Raw genomic sequence first — 22328 nt, forward strand, 5'->3', positions numbered from 1 at the left:
GATCAAGAGGAGATTAAAGCAGTAAAGGGGCAAGGAAGGTTTTGACCCTAGTATATTGTTAATTTTAACTTTGCGAGAACCCAAGCAGAAAATCCTTTGGTCTGAGAATTTTACTTGCCATCAGTGAGCTGAATCAAGGGCATACTAATATAGGAAAACTGCCAATTCTGCCAGAAAGCTTATAGAGATTATGTTTGTAAGTTGGAAAAGAAAACATCAGCATGATATATTTGTTAAGCTAGAATGACTGGGTTGCATGCTAAAACGTTTTTGTTTAGTAAGCCAGCTGTAAAGCTAAGCTGTAATAACATGTTGATCATGGTAATATAAGTACTAATATGAGGTTAACCAAAGTGATTCTGTAGCCAAGAATTAGATACTGCAGTATATATGAGTCAATACATTCATCTAATAGTTTTTGACTAAGTAAGGTAGATAAAACAGTGTTTACAAGGAACTGGTAATGAGGTGGCTTTCAAACTACATGATCTTGTTCTGCTGTATCATGATAAAGCAATAAAGGTAAACAGAGAATCAAGCTGAAGCCATGTTGGAAAACCACTGTCTTGTCCCAACAATAAAATAATTTAATAATAAAAGCTAACTCTGCCTTTTGCGGTCTGTTGAGTTAAATTAAATCCATAGTTGGATGTAAAATATGAGGGCCATAAGTACCACCCCTGCAGGGGTTTAGCTGCCAGTGCTCAAGGCCAGTTCTGGTACAGTGCAGCTGTGCAACCTCAGATTAGACTGCTATGAAAAGAGCCATGCAAGAAAGAGTTGCAAGAAGCCTCCATGGGGGCCCTTCCCTCTTTGCCTCGGAGCTGCATCTAAGCTGAGCTGCTTGCTCTTGACTGAGCTATGCTGCTGCTATAGCTGTGCCTAGGTATCTCATTGGTCTCAGCCCTGCCCCTAACTCCTTGACTTGACTTCATGGCTTCATCCCAGACCTCTATCACAGCAGACTTGCTGGGTGATCACTGAACCGTTGGCTGATCCTGCTTATCGTTACTGGACCCAGTCCTGACTCTGCCTTGCTGACTTGGGTTTCTGGCTTGACCTCAGACCTACTTCACCACTGTGGACTTTGCTGGGGATCTGGACTATTGGAAGAACTGCCTACCCTGACAGGACCTGCTCTGCTCTTCTTGTTCGGGTGCTGTCGGACTGCACTCCTTGCCAGTGCAGTCACCGCCCCTGCCTGCCTTGCTGCTACCCTCAGCTCCTGGCTTGTCTTCCCCTAGAGTGGGACCTCCTTCTACTTCCCCCTCACATAAAAGTCAGGTATAAGCCTGGCAAAAATAACAACAATTAACTGGACCCTATCTAATCTCAATGTAGTATGGAAATCAAAATTAGTACTAATTTACTCTATAATAACATGCAACTTGAATGAAATGACAAGTCAACCCCATTTCATTTTACATCCATTTAGTTCTTCTCCAAAACTGAAACCAAACCTATGTGTGTTACTCCAAGCTATTAATACAACCTGACCTTACAATATGGATTACATCACCACTCAGCTGGTCTTCAGTTCTGAATTTGATCCAAAGGCTAAGGGGCCTGTTTTTCGCAGAGCTGAAAGTTGGGGGGGGGGGGGGGGGGCAGAAATTAGGCTCTTTCTTTGTGCATCTTTGAAAATACGAGTTGGGGCAGATTACAAAAGTATTCAGGTACTTCAGATGCTGACTGACAGGCAGAATTCTTAGGATGATAAGGTGCTTAATTCCCACTGATTTCCATGAGAATCTGGTACTCGCGTATCTTGAAAATACCTCTGGATATCAGCTCCTTCTTAAGATGCTTAAATACCTCTGAAAGTTAGTTCTCGGTCTTCAAAATTACCTGCATAGTTTTGAAAGTGTTCTCCCCAAACCTGATTCTCACTTATATTAGTGCTTCCCACTGACAGTGAAACTGAGTACAGAGTTTGACTGAATTAGGTTAAGCTAAAAAGACGGCAACATTAAATCTGAATTTCACTGCTTTCAAAGTTTAAACAAGAACTCTAATGTAATCATAATGCAGCTTTTTAAATTTTCACATTTCTTTCCAAGTACCTCAGCTACCCTAATTGCAGAGTTTCTAAACTTTTTCTTTATAATTATTATTCAATTCAATTATTTATGTATATTAAAACTGGTCAGGGCAATTCTGGAAACTATGACAAGTGTTCCAGATCTGAACATCCATCACTGCCAGAACAAAGGACTTCAAAACCAAATTTGAAAGTGTGCTACTCTTTCATACGCTCTGGTTTGTTCTTTGAATATACATGTTTATATATAGATATTACATATTTCCACTGAGAGACACAGCTGCCAAATTACAGCTTTTTTAGTTTTAAATGTCAAAACATTCAAGTTTTTCTGCTTCCCTATGTATAGCAAAGGAAAAAAGAAACAAAGAAGAAAAACCTGTTCTAATTCAAAGACAAATGCTGTTGCTGTCAGGATGAATTTCAAGTAATCTTATAAACAACTGTTATATTTGATGGATGATGCAGATACATTTTTTTATTCTCTTCTTAATTTTAATAATGAATATTTCTGAACAAGAAGAGCAATGTTGCCCACAGAATGTGTTTACTAGGGGTTGTGCTGATTTTGGCTTTACCAATAGTGCCTCAAGAGCTCAGGCAGATTTCCCTCAAGCAGGCAGTCACTTAGTTTATGTACCAGGTAGCAGATTAGCTGCTTCTACAAGCATCAGAAGCTGAGTAAACCCTGGGACGGTTAGCTTATCCCAATGTCCATACTGCCACGGCTAGGCTGGCAGCACTACGTTTAAAGCTCTCAGGGTATATTTACACTGCGGTGCCATGATGGCAAGACTACTGTGTAGATGCACTCCAAGCTGTACTTGAAACCACATTACCAAACCTCTATCTTCATTTTATTGAGTTCAATACTTCAATGATGGAGCAGCTAATCCTGGATACCCTTTCCAAGCACATGAAGGATAAGAAGGTGATTGGGAGTAGCCAGCATGGATTCACAAAGGGGAAATCATGCTTAACTAGCTTGACTGATAGCCTTCCACAATCGGATGCCTGGCTAGGTAGACAAGGGGAGAGCAGTGGATGTTGTCTACCTTGACTTCAGGAAGGCTTTTCACACCGTCTCCCAGAACGCCCTCATAGGCAAGCTGATGAAGCATTAGCTGGATGAGCGGACAGTGAGGTGGACTGAAAACTGGCTCAATGGCAGAGCTCAGGGGGTTGTGATCCGTGGCACAAAGTCTGGTTGGAGGCCTGTAGCTAGCAGTGTACCCCAGGGGTCAATGCTGGCTCCAATCCTGTTCAACTTATTCATCAGTGACCTGGATGAAGGGACACAGTGCACCCTCAGCAAGCTTGCCAACGATACAAAACTGGCAGAAGTGGCTGATACTCCAGAGGGCTGTGCTGCCACTCAGACGGACCTCGGCAGGCTGGAGAGATGGGCAGAGAGGAACCTCGTGACGTTCAAAGGGAAGTGCAGAATCCTGCACCTGGAGAGGAATAACTGCATGCACCGGGACAGGCTGGGGGCTGACCTGTTGGAAAGCAGCTTTGCAGAGAAGGACCCGGGGGTCCTGCTGGACAACCAGTTGGACATGAGCCAGCAGCATGGCCCTGTGGCCAAAAAGGCCAACAGGATCCTGTGCTGCATTAGGCAGAGCACTGCCAGCAGGTCGAGGGAGCTGATCCTTTCCCTCTACTCAGCCCCAGGGAGGCTGCATCTGAGTACTTTGTCCAGTTCTGGGCTTCCCAATACAAGAGAAACATGGAGCTACTGCAGCGAGTCCAGCAAAGGGCTACTAAGATGATGAAGGGACTGAAGCAACTCTCCTATGAGGAAAGGCTGAGCAAGCTGGGACTGTTCAGCCTAGAGAAGAGAAGGCTGAGGGGGATCTTATCAATGTGTACAAATATCTGCAGGGAAGGTGTAAAGAAGACAGAGCCAGACTCTTCTCAATGGTGCCCAGTGACAGGACGAGAGGCAGTGGGCCCAAACTGAAATACAGGAAGTTCTGTCTGAATCTAAGGAGAAACCTTTTAACCTTGAGGGTGACCGGACAGGTTGTCCAGAGAGGTTATGGAGTGTCCATCTGTGGAGATATTCAACAGTCATCTGGATTTGGTCCTGGTCTAGGTGACCCTGCTTGAGTAGAGGGGTTGGACTAGATGATCTCTAAAGGTCCCTTCCAACCTCAACCCTTCTGTGATTCTGTGATTCAGTCCAGCAAATATGGGAAATGCCCCACAATCCAGCAACCATTTGGTGCAATGTGAGGAATGAGTTAGCAAGACTCAAGTACATTTCTAATGAGCAAGTGCCTGCATCTTAATGAAGGCTAATTGGAATTGCCAGTGGCACCTTTCAGCAGGCTGAGAACCAAGCAGGTCTGAAGACTGTATTTACAGACTTCACAACCTTCAAAACAGGGATCAAAGGAGCTAAGGGAACAGTGCATTGTCCTTACCAGAGCAAGTCAGTAGAGAGAATTTCAGCTGGCAATTTTAGTCCTGTACCTCTCATCAGTGATTAGTTCACTGAGCAATGAGCTTTTTAATGTGCAGAAATACAGTAGTTGATTGTTTACAAAACATGCGAACCTGTACCCCAGTCAGAAGCCTGTAAGGTCTTTCAACTTTTGCAGTGATAGAAAAGATTTGTTTACTGCTATTAACCCAAATCAATCATTTATAGTGGACCAATGGCAAATTTTGCAGTATCTCTTACCTCCTCTTACCTTCTTAGCTGGCCTTGTGTTCCATGAAGTCAGTGCCAGATTGAAATAGGACTAGATGCATACATCTTACCAGAGTGAGAAACAGCCTGGGCTTCTGAGATGTGTTTTGAGCTTTGAAAAATCAGAATAACTTCATATTCCCTTACTAAAAGCATCAGCCAAAACCAGAAACTACTACTATAGACACAATCCTCATCAACTGCTTATTCACACATACACAAAAAACCCCAAGAAATATAAAGCTACCAGGGACAGAAAACCAGACAGAACTCAAAACATAAGCTTTGCTTTGAAAGTATGACAGTTAAAATATCTCTGTCTTTCTAAAAAGTTATGAAAATTGTGTGTGAAAATCTGATTCCAGTGAAGTAGATAACACAGAGCCCATTGACTTCAGCAAGCCAGGATTTCCCCTATACTCTCACACATCAAGCATGGAAGGAGAGTGGGCAGTTTTGGGAGCACTCTCCATATAAGACAGGTGAAAGATTAAGGTATCATTAGCATGAAGGAAGAGCTGTTGGGATTGCTCATCTAATAGGGTATTGCTACTCCATAAACAAACATAGATTTAAAATAATACAATGAAAATGATTTTTTGCTTCTGGGATCACAGTTGCATTTGGCCAGGAAGCCATTCTGAAAGGGATAGTCCTACACTGAACTACTAACCATGTGGAACAAAACAGGTGTTTTCTCTGCCATGGGCTGCTTTCCAGTAACTGAGAGCTGAGGCTGCAATCTCTCCAGCTGCTCCTGGAAGCTCTTTCTCCTGTGTTTCTCTTTCATCTGTGCTTCCTTTTGGGATAGCTCTCTTTTACTTTCTTCTCTCCTGAAAAATACACAGATTCTTCTTTGCTTTAATTTTTACTTAGGAGAAAAAGGCTAAAATAGATTTAGAAAGCAATTCTGGTATTTGTGGGAGCACAAGGACTTACACGATTGGGTAAAATTATGTCTCTGTGAAACAACGAAGAAGATAACGAGCAAACTCAGATCTCTGACTAGTAGTGACAACCACTCATCTGGGGACTGGAACATGCCATTAAGACAGTGGAAGTCAGCAGAGGTTTGGTTTTGATGTTTCATTCCGCTTTTCCACACCAAAATTCTCAGTGGATCTCTAACTCCCTTTCCTTTCTCATCTGCTGTAATTCAGTGACAAGCTTTCCCTGAACCAAGACTTTCCATCTTTGTATATTTTGATGTTTGCAGTAAAATTTTATCTGCCCTTTCCATGGCAAAAATTAAGTTTGATTTCTTCAGAATTCTTTATCCAAGCTCCAGGTGCCCCAAGAACAGTTAGATTGGCCAGAAAGAGAACTGAAATTCGCTAAAATCACTGTGAGCTCTTACTCACTGCAATAATAACAAACAACCCAGACTCCTGCCAAGTGATGGTCTGTCATCTATATGGCAGGCTAACAGGTAAACAAATAGGAGTTTTATTGAAGTGATGGAAGGAATGAGCTTTAATGTCAGGAATCCCTTGGAGAAATAACCTGTAGCCAACCATCTGCCATTTAAACCAAGTACATCTTAGCTGAAGCATCCCCATGGCTGGGTATAGGTAACTATTTAACACTGAAAAAGCAATAGTCTCTGGAGCAGGCAGATTCTAATTCTTTCAAGGGCTCATATGTCAAAGTCAATACATTAAATTTCACCCTGAAAATAGCAGGCAGCTAATATAACCTTTGAAAAGTCAGTATAACGGAGCTTTCTCGTACGGTTGGGCAGGTGCACAAGGCAGCTGCCTGATTTAATCTTAAAATTAGACCTTTAGCAAGATGCATTACATTAAACTAAGCCCAACTAGGCAGAAGCCCAAATACTGGAGTAAGCTCTCCGCAATTTCTTCAATTGATACCATTGCTATTCCTCTTTTTAGCTTTCCAAAATATTCCAGTGCTATGTCAGTTCCTCATGGCTATACTTTCTCAAAAGCAAAGAGATCGTACCTTCAAGCTCTTGCAATTTTCATGAAGTAAGACAAAGAATCAGAATTGCTTTTTTTGGAAAAGAAGTTAAGAGATGAGACATGATATGTCTTTCAATGTGTAAAAGGCTTTTTATGTTGAGAAAGGGAATAAACCATTTTCACATCCCTTAGGAACAGGACAAGAAGTAATTAAGCTTAAATTGGAGATGGAAAAATTTAAATCAGACTTAAGGCAAAGCTTTACAATTGTAAGGACAATTAAGCAGTGGAATATACTGCCTAGGTAGTCAAGGAATCCTCACGATCAAAGATTTCAAGACCAAGTTACATAAAGATCTGCCAGGAAAGGATTAGATTATAGCTTAATCTCTCCCGGTAGAGGGAGATGGACAGAGTGATCTCCTAAGTCCCTTCCAGCCCTACTTTCTATGATGCTATGCTTACTAGATCTCAGTATTTTTCTTCATAAAGGAGATTCATACCATTATCCTCCTTTTACATAGAATCAAAATTAAAGAAAACGGCTAAAATTATGATGTCAGTGGTGCAATGGCAAAGTATACCTAATCCCAGGCCGGTTCTCTGGTCTACGAAGTCAGGCTGTCTCTAAAACCATTAAGAACAGCTGCCAGGTTTCACTGTCTTTCTGGGAAACAAAGCCAGACACATCTTTGTTCCCCAAGTTACAGACAAGATAACAAATAAAGTTCTTTAATCTTAAACAATTAGATAAAATGTAATCAAAACCACTGATGACTTTTTTTCTGGCATGGTACCTTAGCAATTCTGTTGTAGTCAGAGGAGACTCTGGAGCATTTCCTGAATGTGGAACCACCTCAGTCTCTGTTTTGTTTTCCTTTTCTGTATCAGCTTTGCTGTCCCCATGGCTCAACGAGGGGAGATTTCCATTCTCTGGTTCCAAACTCATCAATTCCCTGGAAATCACCTTGTCTGTCTCTTGTCTCACTTTAAAATATTGTTTTCGCCTGACTTTCAAGGCACCTATCTCTTCCAAACTTTCTGGATCCTGTTTTACGCTTTCAAGTCTTTCAATTGTGGTAGATGTTTTACAAAGATGCCCTGAGGCTTCTTTATGGGCTGTATGGAGTTGTCGCAGCAGCAGGCTTTTTCCTGAGCAATTCTCTCTGCAAAGAAAATACAAAACTGATTCAATCAAGATAGAACATTATAGGGAATAAATCCACATACTGAGGAACCTCTCATTTCAGTGACAGCTCAAAAGAGGCACTGGGCATCTATATGGCATCTACATGGGTAGTGGTTATTAACAATAGCAGCACTGGCACACAGGCAACAGAATTTGGCACTACAGTTACAGAATGTGAAATAGATCTTACTGGCAGTTTACTTACCTCTTATGGATTTCAGGCAGTAGGATTAAAAAACACCTACTGGAGGAACCTTGGCCAAATGTAATATTCACATGGCAAACAGATAGCCTGTAGGCTTTTTTCCCCTTTGGACATAGCAGTTGAGTTTCAAATACATATAGAGGGAAAAGTTCTTCCAGTAATCTTAGAATTTTGGAGTATTTGGCTCTGTTTCACCTGTGTGTCCTCCATGTTAATGAGACTGTGTAACTGTCAGCATCATAATCTTGGGATTGTACTCTGCTGTGAAATATCCTACCCATGGCATAACAAGCAGGATATGGTTATTCTGTTTTGCAGTCCTGTTCAGTGATGATGAGACTCCCAAGTTATTTGATAAAGTAAGACTCCCACTAATCTGTAACTCATCTATAAGCAAATAATACACCTTATTTTAGTTGTAGCTGAAAAATACACGGATTGAGTGACAGACTGACTGAGCTGAACGTTGACATTGTGGTTAGGCAGTGTTTGTGAGTGTACAGCATCATAGCGCTGTACCTATCCAAATTAGATTATGCTTCTTGGAACATAAAGAAAATCCGGATAAAGAGTACTCATACATCAACACATTCCTGAAGGTTATTGATATCTGTTCGTCTCTAAGAAGACAAGAGGGACAACTGAACAAGTTGTATCGTGTTCTTCTGCCTACTCTGCCCCACTAAACAGTCCGGAAATAAAGTGGGAATTTTAGGAGAGAGGCATGTATTGGACTGAGGCCACATGAGGCATACTGGTAGAGATGGCCCTGACTAACTGACCACTCTGGGGATAAGCCAACAGCCTATTTTACAGGGTAAGCAAGCTCCTGGAGATTTTCAGAAGTCTCTCCCTCCAAGGCCATAACGTGTAGATATATTATGCTATGGAAGACAGAGCCCAGTTTAAGAATAACTCCATCCAGATCAGAAGAATGAAATTAGCATTTACTCCAAGTAAATGAGATCAGAATCTTGCCCTGCTCAGATGATGAAGCTTCCTTATTTGGGAACAGAATAGAATAATGTTTGCCAAGCATTTGATTTGTGTATTTTAGCAACATTAAAACTAATGAAAATTCTATCAGCTAAGCTCTGCTTTTCATCACTGCAGATTTACACTGATGCAACTTCTGAATTTGCATCAGTGCCAGTGAGTTTCCCAAACATATTCACATTCCTGCTTTATGCTGGCTTTGGATTAGGTGTTCTGAACTGCTAAATTACACTGTTTGGGCTCTGTTCCTTGGCAAGTCATTTATTCTTTCAAATTACTAAAAAAGAGTAAGACTAATTGGCTGGCACAACAATACAAAATGATCTGCTTGTCCTCTGTACTGCTGTAATGTGAGCTTACATGCATCAGATATCCAAAGATAATCCAGAGCATAAATGCAATAAGATGTTTAAAACTTGACATACATGCTTCAAGTTAAACAAATGTCTAATGACCTATGGGTATGAATCAAATCCTATGCTTAGTAACAGGAAAAAGCTGGCATCTCTGCATATTGAAGAATTTACAGTTTAGGATTCCATGACTATATATATCTACACAATTAAGGAGAACTGTGAGCTTTCCTACCCACTCAACGTATTCAATAACCTCTTTAAATCAACATCCATTTCTAGATCTGTTTTGTTATTTCTAAAAATAAAAGGTTTGTCTGAGTCAACTCCCTCTAACACTTTCAAAGTTTGGTTCTGAGTCACTGAAAAAACAGTTTTCTCATGTCATTCAAACATCTCTGTGGAAAAAAGAGTCAAGTTCCCAACTACCCATGTCTACTCTGTATGTGTCTTTTGAGTTGTTCCCCTGCAGCTCTAAAGGAGCACAGTGCTTTACTGCCTCAAGCATCAACAACTATTTTCTAACTTCAGTACCTTTATCATGCAACAGGAAGAACAGAACAAGGTCCTGAGGCCAGATGGAAACACTTTGTTTTTATTATTAGGCTGGGCACTTGCTGTGAGGACCACAAAGGGAGGTATTTCAGTATGGGAGCCTTCCCTCTAATTGCTGTTTGGGGAATTATTTTAATTTCAAGAAAAAGTGGACATTTATGTCATTTGAACTGAGGTCCTGGTAAAGAATCTTACATTATCCTTTTTGCTTGGTCCTTAGTTGTCATAGTTTCTTCTTCTTCAGTGGAGCTGTCACTTCCACTATGAAACAAATGAGACACCAGAATATTAGTTAACTCTGTTCAAACTGGATTTTGGATTACTAGCCATTTCTAGGACGCAAATTTAAAAACATTAGGAAAAAAAGGGAGACACTCTTTTGAGGAAGATCCCTGGGTGTTATGGATGGCTCCTCACACTATCATTCCAGCAAAAAATATTCAAGCAACACCTCTAGACCACAATGTGTTAGCTGAGGGCATTTAAAGCACCTTGCTGTTTATTATCTATAAGTTTTTTTCCAGTGATTGTTTTCTTCAAACCCTTTCCATAGCAAGTGCACATCCTGAGAAGGGAGCAAACAGCTACCTCAGACCCCATTATCTCTAGGAGAAAGGATGTTTGCCAGAATCCGTACCAGACTTTGAGAAGAATCTGGCCTCCCAGAAGTGACTATAAGGCCCTCCTATCTACACAGGAGACTGAGAAACCAGCACCAAAGTTGCTTGCCCAGGAGTGTAGTCTAGGACTCCTATTTTTACACAGTGCTGTCAGAACACTAGCCCAACTCCAACAGGCAACTACAAGCATTGCTTTGCAGGCACTGCCTAATTCTTCGGAGATGGAAAACTTTCTAAATGTTACTTCCCTGGAGGACTTGCATGCCCTTTCCATGCTCCCTGCACCCCTGCTTGTACTGAGACAGGTTGTTTTCTCTTGAGAATGCTTCCATGTTCAACTAGAGGCTATGCCTTCCTACTAAGGTCACAGAGAGGTGGAAAAGTAGAGAAAACTTTAAAAGTTATATTTTACCATAAGTATGAGACGCAAAGAGAAGGTTTCAATTCCCATTTTGAAATTTTCATTTCAATAACTTTTTGTTACTTACTTCTCATTAACAGTAAAGCCAAAATTTACCTTTGTTTCTCATCAGGGAATGATACTGACTTCTGTGGTTTAGCATCTCTTAAATCAATGTATACTGTTAGAGGCTCTGGTGGGCATTTTAATTTCATCATGTCCATCCTTAGAGAATTTGGTGAAGATGACAGGAAGGCAACATCCCTAAGTAGAGAAAACACTGTTTCAGCATGTCTTCCTCCTTATCCAAACAAGAAGTCCTGCAGGGCACGCGTTATGATCAAAATTAGATTGACAAAGGAACTTTGTGTTTGGCTAAGGCACAGATTCGAACTCGGCTTCCGCCTACCGACCACCAACTTTCAGAGCTGAACTAAAAGATTCAGCTTCCCTCTAGGAACACCCCTCATCATGCCGCCTGTTATCTATTTTTAGTTCTTAAAAACTGACGAGGATGTCACATTGTCAAATCACACTGTAGAACACACAAAGGCAGAGAGTTGCTGTACCAAAAGGTATACAAGTTTTGAAAGAGTCCCAAATCAATGAGTAAAATAGGTCCCTTTTTCCTCTCTGCCTCCTTTGGCAATTTTATCTTATCCTTCAGAGTATACACAGTGCAAATATCTTCCTAGCTCCCTCTGCTCTGCAGATGAGGTCACCTTCCATCTTCCATTTTACTGGCTTCTTTCGTTATTGTTCCCTCCATACTGCCATCAAAGTTGTTCCCTCCGAACTGTCTGGAAACCCACTTCCTTCACACAGACCCCTCCCCAAGATGCACTGACATCCACACTGGCACCTACAGAAAATTGCTAGGTATATTTTCGCCAAATCAAGGGATGATAAGAGAAATTGCAAACCTTAAACGTACTCTGAATGACAAAAACACAGCCACTTATCACCCTGATCATTTATTGGCTCAACCTTGTTCTTCAGCCCTTCGTGTTTGTCCTTTTAAACTGTAAGCTCTCTGTATGTACAGCAAATTGCAGAACATGGAGAATGCAGTGCTAAACATAAGTCCTACAAAATCTAGACAAAGCTGTGGTGTTTGATGGAGAGTGGTAAGGTGGCAGGATACTCTTTATCATCAAATATACAACATGAATGACTGACCCTTATTTTTCTCCTTTAATACCACTGTAGCACGTTCCAACTACGGCATCAACTTTCTGCAAAGGCAAAGGCTATAGAGAAAAGGATCTATAAGACACCATGAGTTTTCAGGCATTCCTACTGCTACTAATGATCACCCAGTGTATGTGACAATTGGGAAAGAGAACCTACTTCTTATTCTCTTGCTGTTCTTGAGAGGAAGAGAGCTTGGCTGATGGCCACTTGCAGTATGGAGATAATGTCCTGGATTGCCTGGCACACAGCTCTTCTAGCTTTTTCATGAGCTGATTTTCAGACCTAGCCCTCAAGGTCTCTATGAAAGAACAAAAGAAAAAAGATCAGTTATGATCTTTCTGCCATGGGATCACCCCACATACCCCTTTCCCTGTTTTCACACTGTCGCTTTCTCTATAGTTTGTCACAAGAAGGGGAGTGATAAAGATATTATTGTCATCTGGCTCTAACTAAGCCCACTTCAAACCCTCACCTGTCTTGTCCCTGATTCACTCTCAGACCATGACAGGCCACAAAAGCACTGGTTTCAAGCTAAAGAAGCACAATAAATTCTTAAGGAGAGCTATTTAGTTAAAAGAGATTTTTTAAAGAGGCAGTCAAAGCACAACTATGATCTCAACATTCAAGAAGATGCTGCAGGGAATGACAATAAAAACACATGAGGCTGATTTTCACACATTTTCAGCAAAGGTAGTATTAGTTTTGCAGTGTTACCATGATCTGCTGAAGAGAAAGCAACTTCCTCTGAGCAAGCGTGATTATCCTTCTGCTGCTCCAGCTCTTCACAAATCTTGTCTAGATCCCATTTCTCAATATCCTGAAAGAAGACCATCAAACAGTGATGGAAAATTCACCCCCAAAAGGCTGCTACAACGTATAAATCCCTTTGAGTCACAGTCTATGTGGTAATCTGTCAGATTCCTCTGCCACACCTAAGTACGTGGATAACATCTGGAAGTTTGTCCTACTTATCTCCAGTACTGTGCTGCCATCACTTGCCAGTAAATGAACCAGTGCTCCATTGTGGACACAGCAGCTTCAGCATGAGCCTACACAGTTGAGCATGACTAACAAAAGGGTATTTACTGTTTGAACATCGCCTACCTCACGTTACTGTCACAGCTCTGCACATCTGGCACAGGCAAGTGCAGTACAAGTTCTAACAAAACACAATGAAGAATCTAACTGATGCTCAAGCATCAAATACCATCTCCTGCCACACTTGGAGAAACTGCAAAGCCTAAACAGAAGCTTCTAAAATGGACTGAACTGGCAGTGCCCTAAAAAGAGAAACATAAACTCCATCTCTCTAACACCCATCTGACACTTACCTCCATCAGCTAGGGCGTAGCCTATTCTCTATACAGCTCAGTCTTCCACATCCATTCACATACTGGAATCTCTTTACAACAGCAAGTGCTCCTCTTCTTCCCTCAAACCCACTAGCAGTATCAGATATCCCCATATCTTATCTCCTTCTCCCCACATCTCCAACTACCTTTCCTCACCCCTTCACTACCTCCAGGAAAGATCAGGGTCCCATTAATACTGCCATTTTGCTATGTTAAAAAGTTACACTGAGAAATGCTGCAATGAAAGGGAAGCATTTACATCATCTCTTTGGGTACTGCACCTATCCAGCTGCCTCATCCATTTCTGCTGAGGCCTCTTCATCCCTTTGAAATAGATTACAAAAACTAAGGGAGACAGTATAATGAATGAAAAGATGGCCTGATACTTGTACCAAACACACAGATTCTGAAGCTGGCAAGTGCTGAGCACCTCTTACTCTCACTGACATGGGAAGGCCAGTTCTTTGAGATGAGGCCCACAGCCTTTTCTTCCACTTCCAGCTTCTGACCAGGGCACATTCCTGCTCCTTTAAGCAGCGTCAACATAAAGAGTTGTGAGATCACAGCTAATCCAAAATGAGAAGATAGGGATAATCTCAACAATTTTGTTAGTGTGAATAGTTAACCATGCATACACTGGCTGAGGGTACGCTCACACTGCATGCTGCTGATTTAGGTATGAGAACCAGTCTACCTGTGATGATCCAAAGGTCCAATTGCATTTAAAACACTGATTGCTTTCCCCTGATGAGTATTATTTGAAATTTAATTTTTCATTACAAATATCTGCATCTAATCTGTGAAATATCATCATCATAACAGAGATTACCTAAAAATACTTACTGTTTTTTGAAAAGGAAGTTGGCTGTCAGTTATGACATAATTATGTCACACTTACAACAAAACCATACATTTCATACAGCCACTCAAGCCTTTTAGAAAAAAGGCAGCACCAGCCTCAAAACCAAACATACTTTCACCTTGTAAAAAACTTCATCATCTGTCACTCTCACCTAAGAGATGATTCTCACTCTTTCCGGACCAATAAATCTCCATGGGTAGCTGATCCATGATTAGGTCGATTCTAACATTACAGTCTGCAGCTGAATAAAGATAAAAGCCTGATGATAGCCACAAGCTGAAGCCTCTTACACTGACATGAAACTAATCTTGGTTCAGCAATATCATTTAGATGTATTGGTCTGGAAAGAGTGAAGAATGATGAGCTTACTACCATGAGAAACACATCACAGTTCAGTACAGGTGCTCTTTGATAAAAGGCAACTTTTAGCAAACAAACTGAAGGGAAATACAATGTACACATCTGCTTTAATTATAATGCAATTAGTACTTAGCTTATTTTAAAAATTGTGCTTAATATTTTAATACAAATCATTATAATAAAAAAATCAAACTGTCAGGTAACCTACTGTATTACTAAGTCTTTATCCTGTGAAAACTTATTCACAGAAATAAGAATATTGTAAGGTACTGTACTCGCTCCATAAGAAAAATAAATGAAGATCTGCAGGATTCAGCTCCTAGCAGAGAAAGAGACTTGAAAATATACCTTGAGGAAGAAAAAAAAATGAGTCTTAAATGAGTCTTAAATCTTAAAAATCAGCCTTAACTATGTTTTTTATATATATATAATATATAAAATATATATATTATATATATATTAGTTTTAACATCTTTTAAGTCAGACATAGATTGAGTCATCTGACTGAGCTGGGCCGTAACTATCAGCTTTCAAATCTAAACGCATGCACTGTGTACACGTACGACCCAGTCTTACCCTCACTTGCACAAAGATACAACACACTGAGCCTGGTCACTCACCCAGAAACATCAAATTTAAGTCCACTGAAGTCAATGTTATCAAATAGGTACTGAAAGGAAAGCCATGCCTCTTGAATTACTAGAGCAACTGACTTAAACTAGGTGAGGTGGGAATTAAACACCTGAAAAAGATCCCCTCCAATAATTACATAATTAAGCAACGCAGTATAATTCACAACACCGGCAGGCACTTGTATTCTGTGCCTAACCTGTAACGGCTCTAACTCCAGAAAGCGAACTTTGTGGGGGGTGTAGATGAAAGAGGAAATGAGACATCTGTACTCTGACTCCATGGACAGCTTTGATCAAAAATATCAGGTTCTTGTGTTTCTTGCTGACTAAGTCCAAATGATTTTTAAATCAACATAGGAACTAAATAAATATTGTAGCAAACAACAGTGTCCATGCTGGGGCCATATGCTCGTCAAGTGCAGATGAACTGGTCAGCTCATGAATCTAAGCACTTGGCTTAGGTGGAAGAGATTCAAGAAGAGACATTTAAGTATTGGATTTCAGAACCCTAACTGCCATTTTTTCTCACCTCTAGCATTACTGCAGTACCACAGAAGAAAAGTCAAGATGCTGGAAGGCCAGAAACCTCATTGCTTTAATGAAAAGTCTGACTGTGAACAGAAACCATTGATGTCTTCCCAGGGACAGACCTTGGCTTTCCTGAATATGAACATTACCCTGCTGCTGATCAATGGTTTTTGCTACCATAAAGCACTTTTTTTGACAGCTCTATGGAACAAAGATCATATCTGGGGTTCTGTGTTTGTACAGCATCTGAGCGAACAAAATCCCAGTTTGTGACAGCAACAAATGCCATTTGTTTGGCCCACTTACCTGCAACGACAAATGGGTTAGTTCTTGAGGATGTTCAGCTGAGGAAGTTTCTTCCTTAGTGATTCGTTCTAGAATGCCGCTAGTGCCCTCCAAGGGTGGTTTCACTTCTAGCTCTGTGTGGCCTGGTGATGGCTCCAGAAATATTTTCGAGAGTATTTTCGTCTCTATCAGCTTTCTTCTCTCTTTTTCACTGCCTGGCTCTTCTGAAGACAATGCTGTATTAAGCCAAAATTCCTCTGTTTCCCCAGCCTGTCTCCTGCCCGGTTCCTTCTCTTCAAATTGATCTGTGGAATCTGCAAGAGATTCTTCAAGAACAGTTCCCTTTTGTCCTGGAATTTCTTCAGTATGGCTGGCAAGACTGGAAGTCTCATCTTTAATCACTTGCACATGTTTTTTTGCAATGACTTGGACACTATCTGTTTCTTTCTGCAAACCAAAACTTTCCAGGTCTTCATTCCAGGTGTCTCGTGGATGTCTTGCTGTTTCCTGTATTTGCTGCAGGTAGAGAAAATACACATGCAGAAGGTCACATCTCCCTACTAAGCTACAGAAGTGGACAATAAGCCAAAACAAAGTGACTGGCAGACAGCAGTTCCAACTCAGACACCATCTGGTAGCAGCACACAGCATGTTTTGCCATGGAAAACAGTAAGACTGTTTACTTTGCAAAGTCTGTAACTTCAGAAAATGATAAATGTCCTTGAAATTAATTTGCCTTACATCTAGTCATAATGTGATGTGTCTTACACCAAGATAAATGAATGGGAAAAGCAGCACAGGAAGCTAGTCTTCCTGTGATGAAATAATAGTCAGCTGGCTTCTCTTCCAGCTTCCTGTGATGACTAGTCATCATCACTGCAGATACAATGTAATCATTTTATCTCAGAACAGCTGTACAAGGGATTAACTTCATACTAGTCCTCTTCGTCCTCCACTAGTCCTCCACACTCCTAAATCTACATTTTCTAGATGCATAAAGTAGTGGTTGAAACTATTTCAAACCCTGAAAAGTTCAGAAGCCATTCTGCAGCATTCCTGTTAATGCATGGATGCACAGTGGCTTCACAGAGCCCTCAACCTGAGGGTATGAATGTTCAGCAACTGAGCTGCAGGTCGTGAGTTTATTACAGAAATGGCCATAGACTCAATGAGCAGCATCTTCTTCCTTAGCAATTTGGTGTTATCATCAACCCATAAGTACTTGGATGCTCTTTCTGACTAGCAATTTGCTGTTTCTCACTGAGCACCTGTTATTACACAACAACCAGTACCTTGCCCATGTTTGATATGTACGTTACTCAAAATAAGTTTTGTTAGATTTAGAAGAGGCCAAAAGATATTTTGAGAGACAGGACAATGAGTAAAGAAGGTTAGGATTTTAGAGAGGAAGAGAGGGGATCCAAGGAACTAAGGAGTGCCATAGGTCTTGAAAAAAGAGTGGAAGGACAATAATAGAAACTTCAAGAAGATGGGATAAAGAAAAAAAGCCCTAAATCTCCAGAGCATAGAAAGCTTCAAAGAGGAGCTGTGTAAAGAGAAAGAAAGATCTAATCCACAGTGCAAAGAAGTACTGGGAACTATGCTCTTATATAACACAATTCAGTCAAATAGGTTTAATAAAAGTAACTACCCACGCTGCAGACAACCGAAAGAGTGGAGTTAACAGTAGTACAGTCTGCACAGACCAATTAACAACCTGCATATTTGAGTCTTCCCAGGAAAAATCCATCAGTTCTTCTGACAGGTCAGGAATTAAGTTTGGATGTTCTCGCTGGAAGATGAAAAGCTCCCCATCGCTCTCACAATCAGACTGCCAACAAAAAACAGAAATTAAATGAGAGACACTAACCTCCAACTATCTGTCTTGTAATGATAAATTTCATCTCTTCAGCACTTCACTAAAGTTCAGAGACAAGAATATTCTTTTCAGTCACATCTTCACTAGACAGTCTGATACCACAACATTCAGCAACCTAGGCTGTCATTACAGTGGCCTAACATTTGAGCAAGCTATGTTAGTCTGAATTACCATGGAGGTTGATGACTAACATCCCCCTGAGCTAAATGAAGACTCGAGTGGGCAAGTCTTCCAACTCCCAAATGATCCCATGCACCTGCCAATCTAACAGACCACACTGCCTCATTCACTATTCAAAATGCAAAGCAGTGTCCACCCTTGGTTGGACAGAGTTTAAATAGAACTGAAAATCTCTTTCCTGAACATAAGATACATGTTTGCGATGAATCTTTATGCATAGACATCGAACTGACATTAAACACCTCCTCAGTAGACAGTCAGGACCAGGTTTCCTGTTTGTCCCTTTGTTTTGCAATGTGACACTTCCAGTAACTTGCACTGTGGAGAATTCTCATTGTTTGGTGTGATTAATTTTCCTCACCATGGAGGAAACTGCAGCAGAACTGCTTTTACCTTAATAAGATGCAGGGTGACCAAAGTACCCTTGGGGCATAAAATACTGCTTGCTACCGCCATTTCCAAATACAGGACCACAGCCCATTGAGATTACAGATCTCAGATGCATAAATGTATCCTGATGTGAGCAGAAACCACCCAGACAAAGGTGCAGCACCAAAACCACAGTCTCAGCAGGCCACTGTTTTATATTAAGCAGGAGAGGGATTATACAATCAGATCTTTTGAATGCAAATTAGGGGTAGCAAGTAAGTGCCAAATAGACTGCCTCAGTTCCTCCAGCAGGAAATGTGCTCAATATGTAACAGAAACAAAGAAAATCTGGAGATCATTTATATAAGTAAAAAAATGTTCAATATCATTTTCAGTTACAGATTGGTACTTAGCACCAAAGCACAAAGCTATTTTTCTGTCATAACATTGCCGTATACTTATGCAACGAGAATGCCTAGAACTCATTCCTGAGTCTAGGGTCTTAATCTGTACTGTACGGACACACATTAAAATGCAATGCCTGCTTTAAATAACAAACAGAATGTAGGCAGAAGAGAACTGAGAAACAGTGAGGCAATATGATTGTCCAACAGGTTAGTGACAGAGCCAGGAACAGACTCCAAGTCACGGCATCCATATCAACTCTTTACCCACTAGATCACACTGCTTCTGACGACTGATTAATAATAGCTACTTAATACCCCATGGAGGCATTTCCATCCCTGTCACTGCTCACAGGACTCCCTTTGTATGATGAAGGGGCACACTAAGTCAGAATAAAATATTTCCATTAAGTGTTCAAAAACATCCTTTTCAAGGAAATACATTTGAAAACTAACAGAATATTCTGATTTGGACAAAACGCCCTTAATAGTCAAATCTTGAGACACATGATCACCTCAGTAAAGCCACTACCAGAGCTAGCAACTCAGACTAGAGAGATATACACTTGTATTATTGCCAACAAATTGTTGCTGTCCTGTGAACAGAGAACTTCAGGTCATCAGGTGGCCAATAAGCAGTCAGTCCCAGATTGAGATGCAGCTTGTAAAATAACTGTAACAGTAAAGAATACTGCACAATATCCATCAACCTCATACTTCATATTAAAAAGGGAAGTGGCATTATCCTTCTTTACAGGCAGAATTGAAGCACAGGAAGAAAATATGCCTTGCTAAGAATTACAGGCAAGGAAGAAAACAGAATCCAGGATTCAAGTATCTGCCAATTGCTTTTTCCAGATTACCACAGTCTTCAGAAATATGACTTCCATGCAAGCACCACACATAGGAAAACATACTAACAGGCCTACTGCCTGGCCAGTATGCTATTCGAGTGAATAGCATAATACTCTCAAGGATAAAACCAGATCAGATTTCATTTTAACACAGCTGTATGTTTCTTTCATACTCTTTGCTGAGCAAACAAAGACATGTAGGTTCATTCTGTGAGATACCTACTACCTCCATTTTCCCACCTTGACAATACTCAGCATCTGTGAAAATCAGTCCCATTTTTAGGCTCCAAAGAATGCAGCGAGGTGAGGTGGCAATTACACCCTGGCAATTACAGCTAATGCAAAAGTTTAATGATTAATGGACACTACAACAGTACTTGGCACAAAAAAGCAGCCCATCAAGGATACTGTGCTAGCTACTCAGAAATGCCTGGCTAAGGAGGCGACTTTCTCTTGCTTTTGAGAGATTTTTCTAAAAGACTGTGAAAGAAGGGTGGGTTCCAGTGCTTACTGTGGAAGTGTCAGAGTCCAGAGACGGGAGCTGATCTTTCACTGCAGCGAGAATGGCTCCCCATTGAAATGTTCTGTTATTCTGAACAGGAGCTGTAAGAGGCTCTGGTGGACATTCTGTATTCTCACTTTGCCTTTCTGAGGCCATTTGAACAGCTTCCTTTCAATCAAATGAATGACACACACCATGAAAGAAAGCAAAGGATAACATCAGTACAAAGCAAGAACAAAGCATGTGTATTCAGGGTCAACATAATTCTCAACACTCACAGGGTTTTCACTCCCAGCAATGAATAAGATCTGCATTCCTGGTGCCTTTCCTTCTCACCTGAGTTCCACAAGGCTGAGAGTTTCCTGCCCTGCTCACTATACACACACATAATTGGGGCCATCCGGCAGCCAGTTTAGCCCTTCACTTATAAAGCACTTCCTGGCTGGGCTGATTTGTAATTGTGTTCTCAGAAAAGCACATTCTCACTGCCCACATCAAGAGGGAAAGAGAAGGTGTGACACCTCTGCTCTCATTTGACCCTTACCCGGCTTTCGTATTTCTCCTCACCTTCCCTCCTTCCACTATTCAGAGATTGATAAAATGATTTATCATTGCTTTTTATCACTGGATTTGCATAAAAATAGTTTAGACTAGCCATGCTCTTGGAATTTGACCTCTCAAACCATTTATAAAGTGCACTCCTTTCTCATGTTTTCCCTGATGTACAAAAGGAGTTGAGAAAATATATTAGGGGATACCAATGTGCTTGTTAGATAATTAATCCTAATGGAAGACCTTTGCTTTTTGAATTTCTGTGCTACAATTGCATGGTTCCCTGGAGAATGTAAAGTGGGAGTAAATCAGTTCCATTTGGCAAGAAAGGTTAAGAGGTTTGTGACCGTATGTAGTTCAGAACTGAGCTGATTATTCGTATAATTACAGTATCATTATTATTTGCATTGGCATGGATGGACAACACTCTTCTCAATATAAAGCAAAACTCATCTTATGCCCTCGTAAGTTCACAACCCACAAAGTGCCCCTGCAAACACTTCCGATGTCATCCACCTACAGCAACTCCTTTTTTTTTTTCCACACGAGGCAATGCTGGAATCTGATTTATGTAATGCTGAGGGGGATCACCAAGACTGAAATATGTTCACACAGTAAACAGAAGCTGTTGAGCAGAACAGGACTCCCAAGGGGATGAAAACCAACCAGCTACTGCGGCTCCCCCTGCCACCGGGAGGAGGCCGGAGCCTCCCCAGGCAAGGGCCCCGGGCATCCCCAAATCCAGCCTGCTCCTGGCACCACTCATCTAATGCAACCCCTCTTCTCCCAGAGCAAGCAGTACCGTGTGTCTAAGCCAAGGGCGAACAGCCTTGTGTCAGGCAGCTCTAACGCACACCTAGGCGCTGCGACCGATTTCGGGACCCCCGCGACGAGAGCCAGCAGCACCGCTGAAGGGCCCCCAAGATGGCGGGGGGCTGCGCACGCGCGGCCCCGCCCCTCGGCCGCCCCGTCGCCATGGCAACGCGGCCAACGGCTGCCTGCGCTGGGGGCCCGCCAGGCCCGCCCGCCCTTCCCGCCGTGCCCCGCCGCGGGCCGCCGCCCCTCCCCGTGCACCGCCGCGCCGCGCCGCCCCTTCCCCTCACTCACAGAACCCGCCCGGGCGCCTCCGAGCCGTCGCACTGGCCCCGCCCCTGGGCCGGGTCCTGGCAGCTAGCGGAACCAAATCGCCGTAACTTATGTGGTACAGAGAAACCGGGATGGGTAACCCAGGGAGAACGGGGGTGTGGAGCGTCTACGACTCCTCCTCACCCCTTCGGTACCGTTTTGGAGGCTCTTTCTCCCCTACCTCAACCCCCGGGGCGTCCCCGCCCCCTGCCAGGACCGCCCGCCCTGCCGCGAGCCCGACTCTCACTGGCCAGCCGGCGCTCTGCCCTCG

The 22328-nt window shown here is 41.9% G+C and overlaps 1 protein-coding gene across 8 annotated transcripts in view; it reads right to left on the reverse strand.

The window, feature by feature from the left end:
- Positions 1-22315, reverse strand: part of DNAAF8 (dynein axonemal assembly factor 8) — a 101578-nt gene extending 79263 nt beyond the window's left edge. The window contains exons 1-10 of one of the 8 annotated variants that reach the window (XM_064520511.1): positions 22040-22315; positions 20390-20544; positions 17910-18023; positions 16214-16708; positions 12888-12990; positions 12330-12471; positions 11097-11243; positions 10155-10220; positions 7459-7827; positions 5413-5572 (exon numbers count right to left, since the gene is read on the reverse strand). In XM_064520511.1, the coding sequence (XP_064376581.1) occupies positions 5413-5572; positions 7459-7827; positions 10155-10220; positions 11097-11243; positions 12330-12471; positions 12888-12990; positions 16214-16708; positions 17910-18023; positions 20390-20536 (1743 nt within the window). In that variant the 5' untranslated portion in view covers positions 20537-20544; positions 22040-22315. Of the gene's footprint in view, positions 1-5412; positions 5573-7458; positions 7828-10154; positions 10221-11096; positions 11244-12329; positions 12472-12887; positions 12991-16213; positions 16709-17909; positions 18024-20389; positions 20549-21734; positions 21888-22039 lie in introns of those variants that run through there. The other 7 variants (XM_064520509.1, XM_064520513.1, XM_026106483.2 and 4 more) reach the window with 7 other exon arrangements.
- Positions 22316-22328: the final 13 nt, after the last annotated feature.

This window comes from Dromaius novaehollandiae, chromosome 14 (assembly GCF_036370855.1).
Source record: "Dromaius novaehollandiae isolate bDroNov1 chromosome 14, bDroNov1.hap1, whole genome shotgun sequence".
NCBI lineage: Eukaryota > Metazoa > Chordata > Aves > Casuariiformes > Dromaiidae > Dromaius > Dromaius novaehollandiae.